This window comes from Dermochelys coriacea, chromosome 16, assembly GCF_009764565.3.
Source record: "Dermochelys coriacea isolate rDerCor1 chromosome 16, rDerCor1.pri.v4, whole genome shotgun sequence".
Classification (NCBI taxonomy): domain Eukaryota; kingdom Metazoa; phylum Chordata; order Testudines; family Dermochelyidae; genus Dermochelys; species Dermochelys coriacea.
Genome location: NC_050083.1, coordinates 18142742 through 18156454, shown reverse-complemented (window position 1 = coordinate 18156454; position 13713 = coordinate 18142742). Strand labels below are relative to the sequence as shown.

Below are 13713 nucleotides of genomic sequence, written 5' to 3'. Positions count from 1 at the left end.
AAGCGTCAGAATGTCATAATTTAATAAAACACAACAATAGGGGTACTAAAAGCAAGAGAAAACCCCTTCCCTTTGAAATACTACCCAATAACAAAAACCATCTGCTTGTTAGCTGGACAGGCAGCCTAAACAGACCAAATCCCTGTTTAGAGGAACTGCTAACAGCTCAAGTGGGATTGTGATTACAAATTGGATGAGACTATCCAACCCTCTGGAAAAAGTAAGAAAAAAAATAAGTCATCCACTATTTATTTTACATCTTGGAACATGTATGTCTATCTATACACACACACACACACCTCTATAAATTTTTATATATAAGTCTGTCTATACATACACAGCACCGTACGGCTCCATTTAGAGGCTGCACCTTTTATTAAGCATAACTGTGTCTCTCAATGTCCTTAAAATAGTATGTACAAAACTAGAGAATGTGTAATTAATTATATTACCTTTGGATCCCATGGGAAAATCATACTAATCCGGTGCAGCTTATAAATAAGACATTCTATTTAGAGACAGATTCTGCCTCCCTTACTAACCGCATGCAGAGATCAGGAAGGAAAATTTCCCCCTGATTCACATCTGGCCAGACATATGCTGGTGATGTTTATTTTTCCACCTTTCTCTGAAGCATCAGAGACTGGCCAGAGCTGGAGGTGGGACTCCAGCTAGGTGGCCCAGTGCTCTGAGATGGTACAGAAAATCCTCTTTCTAGGTGCCTGGCTGACGTGTGTTGCTCACATGCTCAGCGTCATGCTGATGGCCAGATTTGGGATCAAGAAAGAATTCCCCCCTTAGTTCAGATGGGCTGGGACTGTGGGGCCTTCACCTTCATCTGCAGCGTGGGGTGTGAATTGCCTGCTGGGGTCATTTAGGCATGTCTCACTTAATTCCTCAGGGCTTGGTGGCACCTCGATCTTTCCTGTTCTCTGCCTGTGACATACAGTTCAGTCTCCTGAGGACTGAATTGCATTGGTCTAACTAAAGTCTTTGGGCTCAATAGAGGGGTAACTGGGTGACATTTAGTGGCTGTGTTATACAGGAGGCCAGACTAGAGGATCTAATGGTCCCTTCTGGCCTTAAACACTCTAAAACTACGAAACAAGTCCTGTTTGAAAATTAAAGCACTACTCAGTGGCACTACTTGGTAGATCCATTTATTCATGCTGACAAATAATTTCTACCATGATTAGTTCCACCAAAATCAATGGGGTTATTTGTGGAGCAAGGTTCGACTCAGTGTGAGCAACGGTATTGCTTCCAGACTAGTACAAGTGACGGTGGCCAGATATAGCCCCTCAACTATAAGCTCCTTGGGGCAGGGATGTCTTCCTCTGGGTCTTGTACACAGTACCAAGGGCACTGTCAATGGATATAAGTATATATAAGCTGTGTGTATGACTGACATAGTTGTACACATGGTGATGTAGCTGAATAATAGAGAAGGCCTATTAATGAAGGTGGAGCAGAAATGCAACACAGGTGCGGTTAGTCTCTTGCACCGATTTCACTATACAAATATACAGCTCACACCGGATATCTGACAATTGGTGTCTTGTTTTTACCATTCACAGAGGAAGTAACAGTGATCACACGTTGACAGGCAATCCTGAATGTCCATGAGAAGCTTCATCTGGGGAGTGATGGACCTGGCCCATGATTGTAAGGGGGACAAATGACTGGTGAGGGAGGATGTAACATATCCTGTGGTATTTCCCTGAACATTAAGGCAGACAGGGGCAGGAAAAGAATGTTAAGAAGGGAACGATGGTGTTTTAAAGACCACACAGTGGATAAGATGGGAATTACTGACCTAAAGCAGGGCGCCCAAGGAGGTAAATGTTGGGCAGTGTGCGGGACACGTTGCTACTCCAGAGACCAGTGAATGAGTCTGGAAAGGGAAAGTAAAGACACTGCAAGGGAGACTGGGAGAAGGAAAGAGTTGTAAAAATAAATAAAATAAAAGTGAGGTTCTGAGGTTACTAACCCAAATACTTCCCATTCGTCTTCACATTGACTGTATTTTACCCAGAAACCACATTAAACATTCAAACACTGGATGAAAAGCAGAGAAAATCCTATTTTTGAACATTGATTGAAATGTTGAAAAATATCTCACCTTCCCTCCCCATTCCATTACATAGCTCTGAGAAAGCCCTGCTCTCTGCCACCTAAATGTCCTTGTTCTTAACTTCTTTAAAGATACCACTATGCTGCTACTCAAAGTGCCTGCCTAGGCCATTCTGCAGCCACATAAAAGGAAACATTGACTTTTCGCCTAGGTGGCCAACAGCTCAAATCCTCAGTACTTAAAAATAGCAAGCACTTGGCAAGTGCTCGGAGATCAGGCTCCAAAGTGTCTTCACCTGCTGCCTGCAGAGAGGGCTGGGGGCACGGACTTGGTTTTAATGCTCTAAGATGCTGGAAATCTCTGCTTAGGAGTTTTCCCTCTTCTTGCTCCTCTCGAGGAAAAGGACATGAGAGAACCCAGGTATCAGGGCACTATTTCCTAGACTAGGGGCCAAAGGTTGTCCTGTGAAGGATCCTGCAGGGTTGTCACTCTGCCTTGGAGGTGCCAGTCTGAAAAGAAGGACTGCTGGGTCTTACAAGGATTGGGAGGGGAGGTCAGAAGATGTTCAGATTACCCTCGACAACCCCCACATGGTTACGCCAAGCCAGGAGCAGGGTCTGGCACCTTCTGATTCCTTCTCCCTTGGAAATGCTGAATTCAGGGTCGGCAACATTCAGAACAGTCTGCAGACTGAGGCGAGCAGGGACAGTGATACGAGCAGTTCACCTGACATCCCAAAGTGTTATATTCACATCAGTGACTTTGAGCCTTACAGCCCACCCTGGGGACTAGGGCAGGATAATCCTTGTTTTACAGGTGGGAGACTCAGAGGAGAGGCTAACAGCTACAATTTTCAAAAATGGCCACAGATTTGGGGAGCTCAATTTGAGAATAAATAATAATAATACAAAAAAAAAAAGATGTTTCAAGCTGGGCATCCAAAAATTTAAGCATCCAGAATGAAAATCTGGGCCTTAGGGACTTGCTCACTCAGCGAGATGGGAGCTGAATTAGGAATAGAACCCAGGTGTCCGGGCTGCCACAGTGTGTGTGTGAGGGATGGAGCCTGGTACAGCTAACAGGGGCACACTCTGATAGGAGACTATGTATATGCTCTAAAAAGGTGCCAGCCATGGCCTGATGGGGGACCACTGGGCATTAGTTTGCCTACACTGGGACATGCATTAAAACTGGTATTCTGCAAGAATTCCATACCACAGCGAAGGCCATTGCATTTTGCTTTTGCTTTTGAGTAGGTTACCGGGATCCATAAGGAAAAGGCCTCCCAAAAAGTGCAGCAAGTTAGTTATCAGCAAGGCCTTGTTGCCTTGACATGGTGTTGGTGACTCTTTAAAAACAGTTCAGGGCTCAGCTTAAAATTCCTCAGAGGGGGCCACTGCTGGAGGGATCATGCCCTTGGAGACAACAGCAAGTGTCAGCAAGGCCAAGATTCTGCCCAGCGCATGCTACAGGCTACAGAGAGACGACGTAGGCCTGTCACAGACTGATAATCCATCCAACGTGCTTTAATTATACCTCCGATCTCTGTTCCGGGAACAGCTATGGCATTTACTGGCCTCGTTTTAATCACTGTAGCATGAGAAGCAACTAAGGTTATAGCACCCCGGCCTACCTCCAAAAAGCAAGCCGGGTTTAGAGTCTTTGGAAACCTTCCTCATTCATGGCAAGCGATTCCCAGGCCTTGCAATAAACAGTAAGGGCAAAGCATCAGCGCATGATAGAATTAAAGGACAGTCAGGCACCTGATCCTGCTGGCAAAAGAGGAACTTGGAAGTATCTTCCAGAAAACGATCACTCAGAACCTTCCCTTCAAATGCCAAATAAGAGCTACTGAGGATAAGGCCGATCACAGTTACAAGCTTTCCCTTTCAGTGCCCAGGAGGCCATCCGAGGAGAGACTTAGACTGCAGAAGCCCTAGGCACAGGGTTGTCAGCTGATAGGCATGGAAGGGCAGTGACAACACAAGGGGATTGCAGTGGAGAGATAGAATTCCTCCTTTTCATGCTGCTGAGTTATAGGAGTCGGTAGAGAGACCTTAATGCTGGCCTCTAATCGCCAAGCTGCAGGAGGTGATCAGCTACCTACAGATGGGACAGAGCGCTGCTCCAAGAACACGAGGCATGAAGGTGCTCTAGTGGCTCTGGGTGCAGAATTCAAGAGAAGCCCCATGATGAGCTTATCCCCATGCTGCTCAGTGTCACAGGAGAGTTTTGCAATATGCGCTACGTGAAACTGAGACCGTTTAAAACAGGGAGCCGTGTGAAACGACAAAACTGCTCAGTGTCACGATTAGCAGCTACCCACAATCACTAAAGAGCCACCCTTGGGTGCGATCGCTCTCCAAGCAGGTGTTTTAAGGACGGCCGTTTAAACCACAACTCTCAGAGCAATGGACAGGTCTGAGCATTTTTATGGGCAGGTCTCTTCTCGGTCACTGCAGCGTTAGAGCCCTTCTGCTCGGGGGAGGCAAGTGGAGCATGGGACTCGGGTGACTCAGAGCTATGCAGTGTTTTGTTATAGCTAGTATTCCCCTCCCCCATCCCACTGTCTCCTGCCACCCAGCGGGCTCAGAACTGCTGCAGTATCTCCCCTGCAGCCAACGTTCAGCTCCAACAATGGTCTGGGCCAGCTCACCAGAGACAGGCCACACCTGCTCCGATTCCCCTCTCAAACCATGGGAAACCTAGGATGGCCTCTCCCCAACGTGCCCCCTGACAGTTGAGGCCTGAGACCTTTTCACAGCCTACACAGAGCCCTGCTCTGCCATGGGTCTTGCTCATGTGCCCACACTCAGCCTGAGCTGCTCGCAGTTGCCTCCGGGTGGATCGTTTGGGCTCTGGTGCTGGTGGGCCTCACCTGGAGCGAATTCCCTTATTCTCCTCTCCTGCTGTCCACTTGGAGAGCGATGCTGAGGTCCTGCTCCTACTTTTCCAGGTCTACATAGGACTGGGCAGTTCCCGGAGATTATAGAGCCTCACAAACCTGGGCGAGGATTGCCACAGCCTGAGCAAGGATTGCAGGCACGCAGCTGTAGCCCGGTGGGAAGGATCTGGTTATAGGCAGGGAGGTTGTAGGAGAGGGTTAGTTCATACAAGGCTTTGTTTTCGCCAGCCCAATCTGGCACAGCCCTGGGAGAAAGTCCCTGGAATCACAGCTGATTACATCCTCCCAGATGAATTCCATGCGGCAGTGCTGGGAGCAGATGCACCGAAGTGTGGGGGCTTCAACACAAGGACCCAACACACCGAGCTAACGGGAACCAGCTTGTATTTTACGCTGAATCTATTAGGTTTTTGAATAGATTTCTGAATTTGTCTGCCTTTCCATCACAACAGCTCTCTGAGGGGAAAGCAGACTCTCCTCTCTACCCACCCTGTAGCCTCCTCATCACTTAGCCACTGATCTCATACATCTGCTAAACCTGCTACAAATGTCACATAATTGACAGAAGCCGCTTGACAATAACAGGACATTTCAACAAGCCTCCTGCCTCTATTGAGATGCAGCACACATCCTTGTTCACCGTAATGTGTGCTGAATTATGCAGGAACCAGCTTTCAATTTGCTACAAGAGGCTAGGGGAGAGACAGTGCCAGATGAAGCCATTTATTTTAGCTCCCTCTCTGGGGTTTGTTTTCAAGTTGGTGCAACTCTGGTGACAACTCCCCCTGAAGTATTTTTAATCCTGATCGCCCACACAGCCGACTAGTATCAGAGGCACCGTCATTAATTGAGGCACAGATCTCGAGCTCCTCCCTGCAGGGAAGCCCCGACTGCTTGATGGGGATGGGGATGCTCTGCTGTTTATTTAGAACAGGAACGGAAGCCTGGCATCCAACACCTAGGTGGGTACAACTGAGCCCAGTGTTTGGTGCATCACTGAGCTATCCGATACAAGTCAGCAGTGCATACAGCAGTTCATATGCTGGTAGCTTCATTTGTGATTTTCTGAGTTGCCACCAGACAGGATATTCCCTCCTCCCAGCCCTATGCTCAGCTCCTGTTGTTTTGTAGCGTTGCTGTGTGCTGTGAAAGAGCTGCCGTAACCCACCCCAGAAGTGGCTGCATTTTCATGATTCTCATAGATATCCAGTAAAGCATATCGGAGTCACTGGGAAAAATGCTACAGAACAATAAGATATTACAACATATTATTGCTGTCCCATTGTCGTGCTGGTGCAAAGAGCTCAGGTGCTGCCGAATGTCATGCAACATCATAGGTATGCCTGAGGTTTCACACACAAATAAAACGGGCACAGTTCCTTGTCTAGAAGAGCTAAGCACAATAAACTACAAGGGCAACTCAAAGTTTTGAGCAGAGAGACGGCATCTTTCTGAGTGCTCTGGACACATTAGCATGGCTTGGAGTAAACCAAAATAACTGATTTAGAACATGCTCCCCACGCTTCTTACAATTAAAAGCAGAGGTACCTCTGGGCAAAGAGCTGAGTAGAGATTTTTGCACCATCCAGCACCACCTCTTGAAGGAAGAGGCCTTAGGAATGGGAAAGGATCTGGGAGAAATAATGCAATTAAATCTGGGGTAAAAATCTACATCCTCAGCGTGGATTTCTGGTTACAGAAGACAATGAGGAAGCTGTTGGGGAGAACATGTGCAGTGACAAAAGACTTTCTTAGTGGAAGCTCATACACATTCTGCAAACATCTCCCTTACTGTGCTTGGCTCTGCCCTACAACACCTGAAGAAATGATCAGCTAGTTTGTAGCAGTATGCAGACACGTTGCAAGTTGATTAGAAGACTGTACCTCCCCATCTATTTGATCTGAGGCTAGTGGGCCTCAAACCACCAGTGGTGCAGAAGTTATTCATTTTAACGCTGAGAGCTGGTGGTTCTTTACTGCATTCAGCTGTGCCAGGATCAGGGGCAGGCAAAGCTCAGTGAGTGTAAAGATTTCCAAACCTACCCCACTTAGTTTGGGTCTGCCCCACTAGCATGAGGTCACGAATCTTCTTCTTTGACAGTTTAAACTTGTTTCAGAGTAGCAGCCGTGTTAGTCTGCATTCGCAAAAAGAAAAGGAGTACTTGTGGCACCTTAGAGACTAACAAATTTATTAGAGCATAAGCTTTCGTGAGCTAGTGAGCTGTAGCTCACGAAAGCTTATGCTCTAATAAATTTGTTAGTCTCTAAGGTGCCACAAGTACTCCTTTTCTTTTTAGTTTAAACTTGGACTCTCTTCCCCAAAAGGACAAATTAATTAAAAACCAAAAAACTAAACATGTTTCCCCAGCTAAAGGGCAGTCTGTGTTCTTTATTAGAAACAGAAGAACATTGCTAGACTGGCTCAAGTAGATGGTTTATATACAATATATGCATATATTACTATATTTTTTTTCTTATAATCTCCGCCCTTTCCACCCCCCCCCCCACTCTTAGTTGCTTTCTGAGCTTTCACCCTCCACCTTATTTTATCCTGCAGTTTTTTATTCTCTGAAGTGGAGCATGAGCCCAGTGTCACTTGAGTCAGAATCAAACTCTCAAATCCTTAACAAGATTAAGCAAAATGATTAACACCACATAGTGCATAAACATAACTCTCAGTGTTGTCAGCTCTCATGATTTCACCACAATCCTCACAATACTTGATGTGATTCTTAATGCTCCAGATGCTGGAGTCATGGTAGTACACGAAAAGCTCAGCTTTCCTTTAAAACAGCACCCAAGTTTGGAGCCCTGATGATTACAGAGAAAAATTGGAAACATGTGACCTAAGTTTACTTTAAAGGCTCAAAAAAAAACCCCACCCCCATTTATTAGTTTACTTTAAAAAAATCATATGATTTTGGGGGCCTGATACATGACTTTTGAATGTTTGGCAGTGGAAGGAACATAACTACAATGCATTATAGCAAAGATCTCTAAATGCTAATAATCAGAAATCTCCCTGTGAGCTTTACTGCATAGAGATGTAAGAAACCTATACTTCCCACCCCACTGCCAGCAAGACTGTGAAGAGTTAGGACCAACTGGACTTTATAAGGCCCTTATCCCCTCCCCCAAGGAAAAACTCATTCAGGCCAGGTACTTCCATTTTTGTTTTTACATATCAAGCCATTCCATAGGGCCGTCCTTTTCACAAGTGAAGCTTGTAAACTCAATATGCATGGCAGATATCAGCTCAAACAACATGGGTAAAAAAGTAAAATGACAACTGTTTCTCCTCTCCCTCCAACCAGTTGTTTCTACTTAAGAAACACCTCCAGCACCTCAGTGTTCCCCTGGTTAAAACCAAGGGGAGGGTTTTGGGGTGGAGTTACTAGCCACACCCACTGAGCCTGATGCATTATAAATTTGCTCAAAATGCATGGTTGACCTCCCCTAATATGGCAGCTATTCTCAGAGGAGCAGGAGTTCATAGACTATAAGGCCCGAGTTGTTATAGTTGAGAACAACCACCTAACTGAGAAAAATAAATGCTCTTTACAAATCAGGGCTCTTTAATGGGAGTGGTGGGACCATGTGTGGGTTATTTATGGGGCATCTGCTGTTCAAAAAGGATCCCACTAGAGTCCAAACCTTACGAAGGGGCTGAACCACAACTCTGGATCCAAACACCTCAGAACACTGAGTGGGTTTAAAGTCCAAACCCTCATCCATATATATACACAGTATATATATATATATATTTTACAATGGATCCAAACAAGCCTCAAATTTGTGGTGTTTAAAAACCTATAGCAATATTTTTGCACTTTAGTGATAAAGGGTGTGTTTATAGGGTTCATTTGATTGCAAGTTTTTCAAGGCAAGGCTTTTACTCCAGTGTTTATATAGTGTACAGTATAACAAGATGTGTTCCCACAATACAGCTCATTTCTATGCACCCTCCCAACTGCACTTCATCACTAGCACCTGAACACCTCACAGACATGCAATGGTTTTTTCATCACTACACCTCTAGGAGGAAGGGAAGTGTTATTCCCATTTTATAGGTGGGGAAACTGAGGCACAGGGCAAACAAACATTTTATCCAAGGTCTCACAGATAGGGTGTGGCACAGCTGGGACTAGAACACAGCTCTCCTGCGGTCCCAGTGCCCAAGACCCCCCTTTCCCCTTAACCATGCTTGTCTGTATAGTCATGCAGTGACAGCATTCAAGGCCTTACCACCGATTCACTCCATTGCATTCCCACAAATGGGATGGCATTAGCAAACAGGGGGAAGGGGCAGGCGTCCTTACCGAGCTAGGAGTCAAGCCCATATTTGCCTCAATGTACGTCTCTGTCTTTGGCTCCACTGCGAGTTCAGCTTCTAGGATCTTCTCCACGGGCATGTCCTCATTGGCGCTACTTGTCGACTCCACCTCGTTCTCATTTCGGTCCTTCCCTCGCTGCCTCTCCTCCTGCACAGCTGCAGACACAAACAGGAAAGAAGGAGGCACTGTAAGTCTGTGGTTCGCAGCTCTGGGATGGGGAGTTAAAATACTGAGATTTGGGGAGCTGTGAGGATCGCTAGGCTTCAAAATCGAAAGGAACATGACCTATGGTAGCACAAGCATCTGCTGGCATGTAGGAAGCCTGGATTCTCTTTGACTTAACCCTTTCACGGGCATGGCCAGTGGGGACTCCGACCTCTGGAACCCAACTGAGGAACAAAGCAAGCATTAGTTCTGAGAGGAGTTGCAGTACAGTTCTCTTGGCCCAAGAAAAGAGCTGGACTGGACATGTGCATCTCTGCAGACGAGTTTGGGAGTAGAACCTAAAGAGATTTCTCCAAATCCGGCCCCCCTCCCCAAATTTGTCCTTGACCAGAGTTTGGGCAGCTGCAAAGAGCCCCTCCCTTGGAAAGAAATGCTAAAAGGTTAAGGAACTTGCAGTAAAGAGCTAAGGAGGGGGCTGGACACAGGTGATGCAGCTGAAGGGAATGGATCAGTGCTGGGATAGGGAGAGGAAAGAGGGCTGCTGGGTGGCAGGATGGGGGAATCCTGAAGAAAAGAAAGAAGATAATAATTGTAAAGTGTGAGTCCAGGTAGCCCAACCATTTCTGGAGGCTGTTCAGGCTGAATTCCCAAAGAGGTCACGCAGGGTTTTTCAGCTACTTGATTTCCACTGCCTTTGATGGCCGCCACCAGGCCATTATTTTTATTACAATACCACCTAGAGGCGTCAGCTGAGATCCGGGCCTAGTCATGCTAGATGCTGTACATGCACCAAGTAAGAGACAACTTCTGCCCCATACTGCTGAGCATCTAAATAGACAAGACAGACATACAAAGGAAGCGTTATTACCCATTTTATTGCCGGGGCACTGAGTCAGGGAGAGAAAAAGTGACTTGCCTAAGGCTACACAGGAAGTCAGTGGCAGAACTAGGAACTGAGCCCTAGCCTCCTGAATCCCAGCACTTGTGCCTTCACCTCAAGACAGTCCTTCTCCTCACTTGTGTCTTTGAAGATTGGCCACCTCGACACTGCAAGGGAGTTTCTTTCTGCACCTGAGTCCTTTCCATGTTGTCAAGGGCTTTGATGTCATATGTTAAGACAAGCAAAACACGCAGCCTAAGAAACCCTCCCACCCATCCAGCTTGGTCCAGTCTCACCTGAATTCCATCCCCATCTTGCCACGTGTCTGCTCTGCTTTGACCATCCTTGTCCCTCTAGAAACCTGGCATTAGAAGCGACAATGAGTCACCAATATTTAAAAAAGCACAGAAGGGCAAAAAAAAACCATTCACTCCCTTGTGACATTTGGTGGGGGAAAGAAACCAAGCGAGAACTGGAGATTAAAAGATGGCTGATCAGAACCTTACAGTGCACTATCCAGCCCTGAGTCGCACACAAACACTGAGGAAAGGGAATGCCTCCCGAGCTGTCCACATCATATCCAGGGAACGCAACAGATCTGGAAAGCAAATCCTTTAATTATATGGGAAAAGCCACTGCAAAGCCCTTGTTGTCCAGTCCTCCCTACCTGGCTGTCATCCCAAGACGCCAGCAGGAAAGTGCCCGAGCAGCCACCAGACCTCCCACAGATCAAGAAAGAAAGGCCTTTTGCAAGGGGACTCCTAGGGAATGCAGAGCATGCCAACCCTTCCTCCCCTCTGAGGCAGTAACACTGCCAGCCATGTGGCACTGTCTACCAGTATGTGGAGACGGCGGGCATAACTGCAATACGCATTCCCAGTTTGCTGCCCGGAGGTATCGGCACAGTCCCATAGTCTCTGTCTCCAGAGAGCTGGCTTCCCCATGCCTCTCTTGGACCATAACATGTTCATTTGCCAAGACAACATAAGATGCCACATACTTTTCTGAAAGATTCTTCTTCCCTTGAGAGAGGTATGGCCTAGTCGTCTACATTCAGATCTGGGAAACAGGATCCTCCTATGTTCTGGTTCTTACTCTGACATTGATTCCCTCTGGGACCAAGGGCTTATCACTTAACCTTTCTGCCTCAGTTCCCCAAATCTATGCCATGAGGATAATCTTGCCTATCTCACAAGGATGACAAGCCTGTGACTTAGCTAAAATCTGAAAAAGTGCTCTGAAGAGGAAAAATACTGTATAAGTGGGTTATTATTGATTATTATCATTCATGCCAGTCCCCATTTAAATGTAGGATACACCGTTTTAATGGCAATAACCTAGGAAAGCAGCACATTATGGAGCTAATTGCATTAGCTGATCTTTCCAAATACAAAATCAAGCTTTAGAAATGGAAAAGAGCCAATGAGTCATCTCATTCATCCACTCCCTAGTACAGAATTGTTTCCTGCAGTACATTCTAGCCCAGTGCTTCTCAAGCTATCTGATGTGGGAGACCGGCATTTTTTTTCCCAGTGTGCGCGCAGACCAGCAGCCGATGGCTAACGGACCACCACTTTGAGTAGCACTGATCTAGCCCATTCTAGTCCAGAATGACTCCAGCCATGGAGCGTCCATTGCTTGCTATGAGGGACAACCACATCATTTCACCCAACTCTGCTCAATATTGAAAGAAGTTCAGTAATGCAGAGAAAACACTATTAGCAGCTATCCTAATCCATTATCTCTTTGCTGGATGAAGCTGATTATGTGATACTAATGGGAAGTAACAGGACACAGAGATTGTTCCATTGAAATTGGCACAGTATGTAACTCAATAAAGCTTTTAAATCAGATCATCAGGTAAACTGGCTCCATGCCATGTGGCAACATAAAATAACAAAAAATATGGTAAATTTAAACACATGCTAAAAGATTACACAATAGAATATGGCAATTGTGTTAGTCTTAAACTCATCCTCTATGTCTAGATCATGCAAATGCTTTTCAATTTTATGGTTAGCCTCCTGTCTTAAACTGTAGTGTAGTGTTGTGACTCTGCTGTTAAATAGCAATCACATTCTGCCCCAGAGGTGGATGCACCTCTGTGGAGGGTAAAGTGATTCTTGTACATAGATATATATGTAACTACATATCTCTATAGTGTCTAAAGTGCTTTGGGATCCTTTGAGATAAAAGGTGCTATGTAAAAATAAGTACTTAGTTTTGCAAACTGATCTAAAGTTTTGTACTGTATTTGCTACATCTCTAAAGGCACAATGCAACATCTGCTAAGTGGGAGTCAGAACCTGATATTCTGCTGTTGTAAAGCAGCATAGATCCAATTGATCTTACATCAGGCTAGGATGTGGTCCTGGTCTGACTTGAATTTTTCTATTTACTTTTATAGGCTGACATTAGACCCTCAATCTCCCTGTTACTGGGGGACGGAGGTGCCTCTCTCTCTCTCAACTGTCATAAGCCTAGAACTTTATTGCTCGTAATGTCAACCTTTCATTCAATCTCACAGATGCGGCCCCCTTCACTGGAACTCCTTTGGGCATGTTACAGGAGACAAATTGGCTACAAATGACGCTGAGCAAGCCAAAAACCCAATTTAAAAACTTACGACAGAGGCAGCCCTGAGCAAATGGGATTTTAACAATGACTTAAGCTACAAAGATCTAATATACAATAGCAGCGAGTTCCAAAGAAAGAGTGCAGACAACAAGCCCTTGCTCTGAAAGTAACAATTACCAAGGGAACAGGCTAAATTCTCCCTCATCAGGAGTTTTTACATCGACTGGAAGTCATTCTCAAATAAACACACTAGTTCAACCACAGGTTACTGGGCCCAATGAAAGAGTCACTGGGTGACGTTCTATGACCTCAAGAGGTCTGACTGGATGATCACAGTAGTCTCTTCTGACTTTAGATCTATGAATCCTGACCCGAAGGAAACCGACTGAAATGCCCTCAGATACGAGAAGCTGTATGCGGGTATGGAGAGAGCAGATCTTGCAGAACATGATGGGACAGGGAGACACCTGAACAGTCTTTGCTAGTGAAGAAAGTGAATCTGGCTGATGATATAAATGATAGACAACAGATGGAACAGACACAGAGAAGCCAGAGAGAGGGAGAGATTATATAAGTATTGTTATTATTACAGATCACTGCTGAAAAGCACTACACCAAAAAGTTTGTTCCACAGGCAGTCTGTGCTTGTGGCTGGTGGAAAGCTGACTCTCAATTCTCCTCAACCCAAGTCTAAACCTTTGAGGCAGACTTGCTCCGGCCCAGCAGGTCAAGGCAATGACACCTGGTTAGCAGAAGCAGGTAGCATGTTGTCATCAAA

The 13713-nt window shown here is 45.8% G+C and overlaps 1 protein-coding gene across 2 annotated transcripts in view; it reads right to left on the bottom strand.

Annotated features, from left to right (window-relative positions):
• RXRA (retinoid X receptor alpha) overlaps window positions 1-13713 on the bottom strand; it is a 235854-nt gene that overhangs the window by 27684 nt on the left and 194457 nt on the right. For both annotated transcript variants that reach the window (XM_038374984.2, XM_038374983.2), the window contains one exon: window positions 9299-9468. In XM_038374984.2, coding sequence (XP_038230912.1) covers window positions 9299-9468 — 170 coding nt within the window. The remainder of the gene's footprint in view (window positions 1-9298; window positions 9469-13713) is intronic.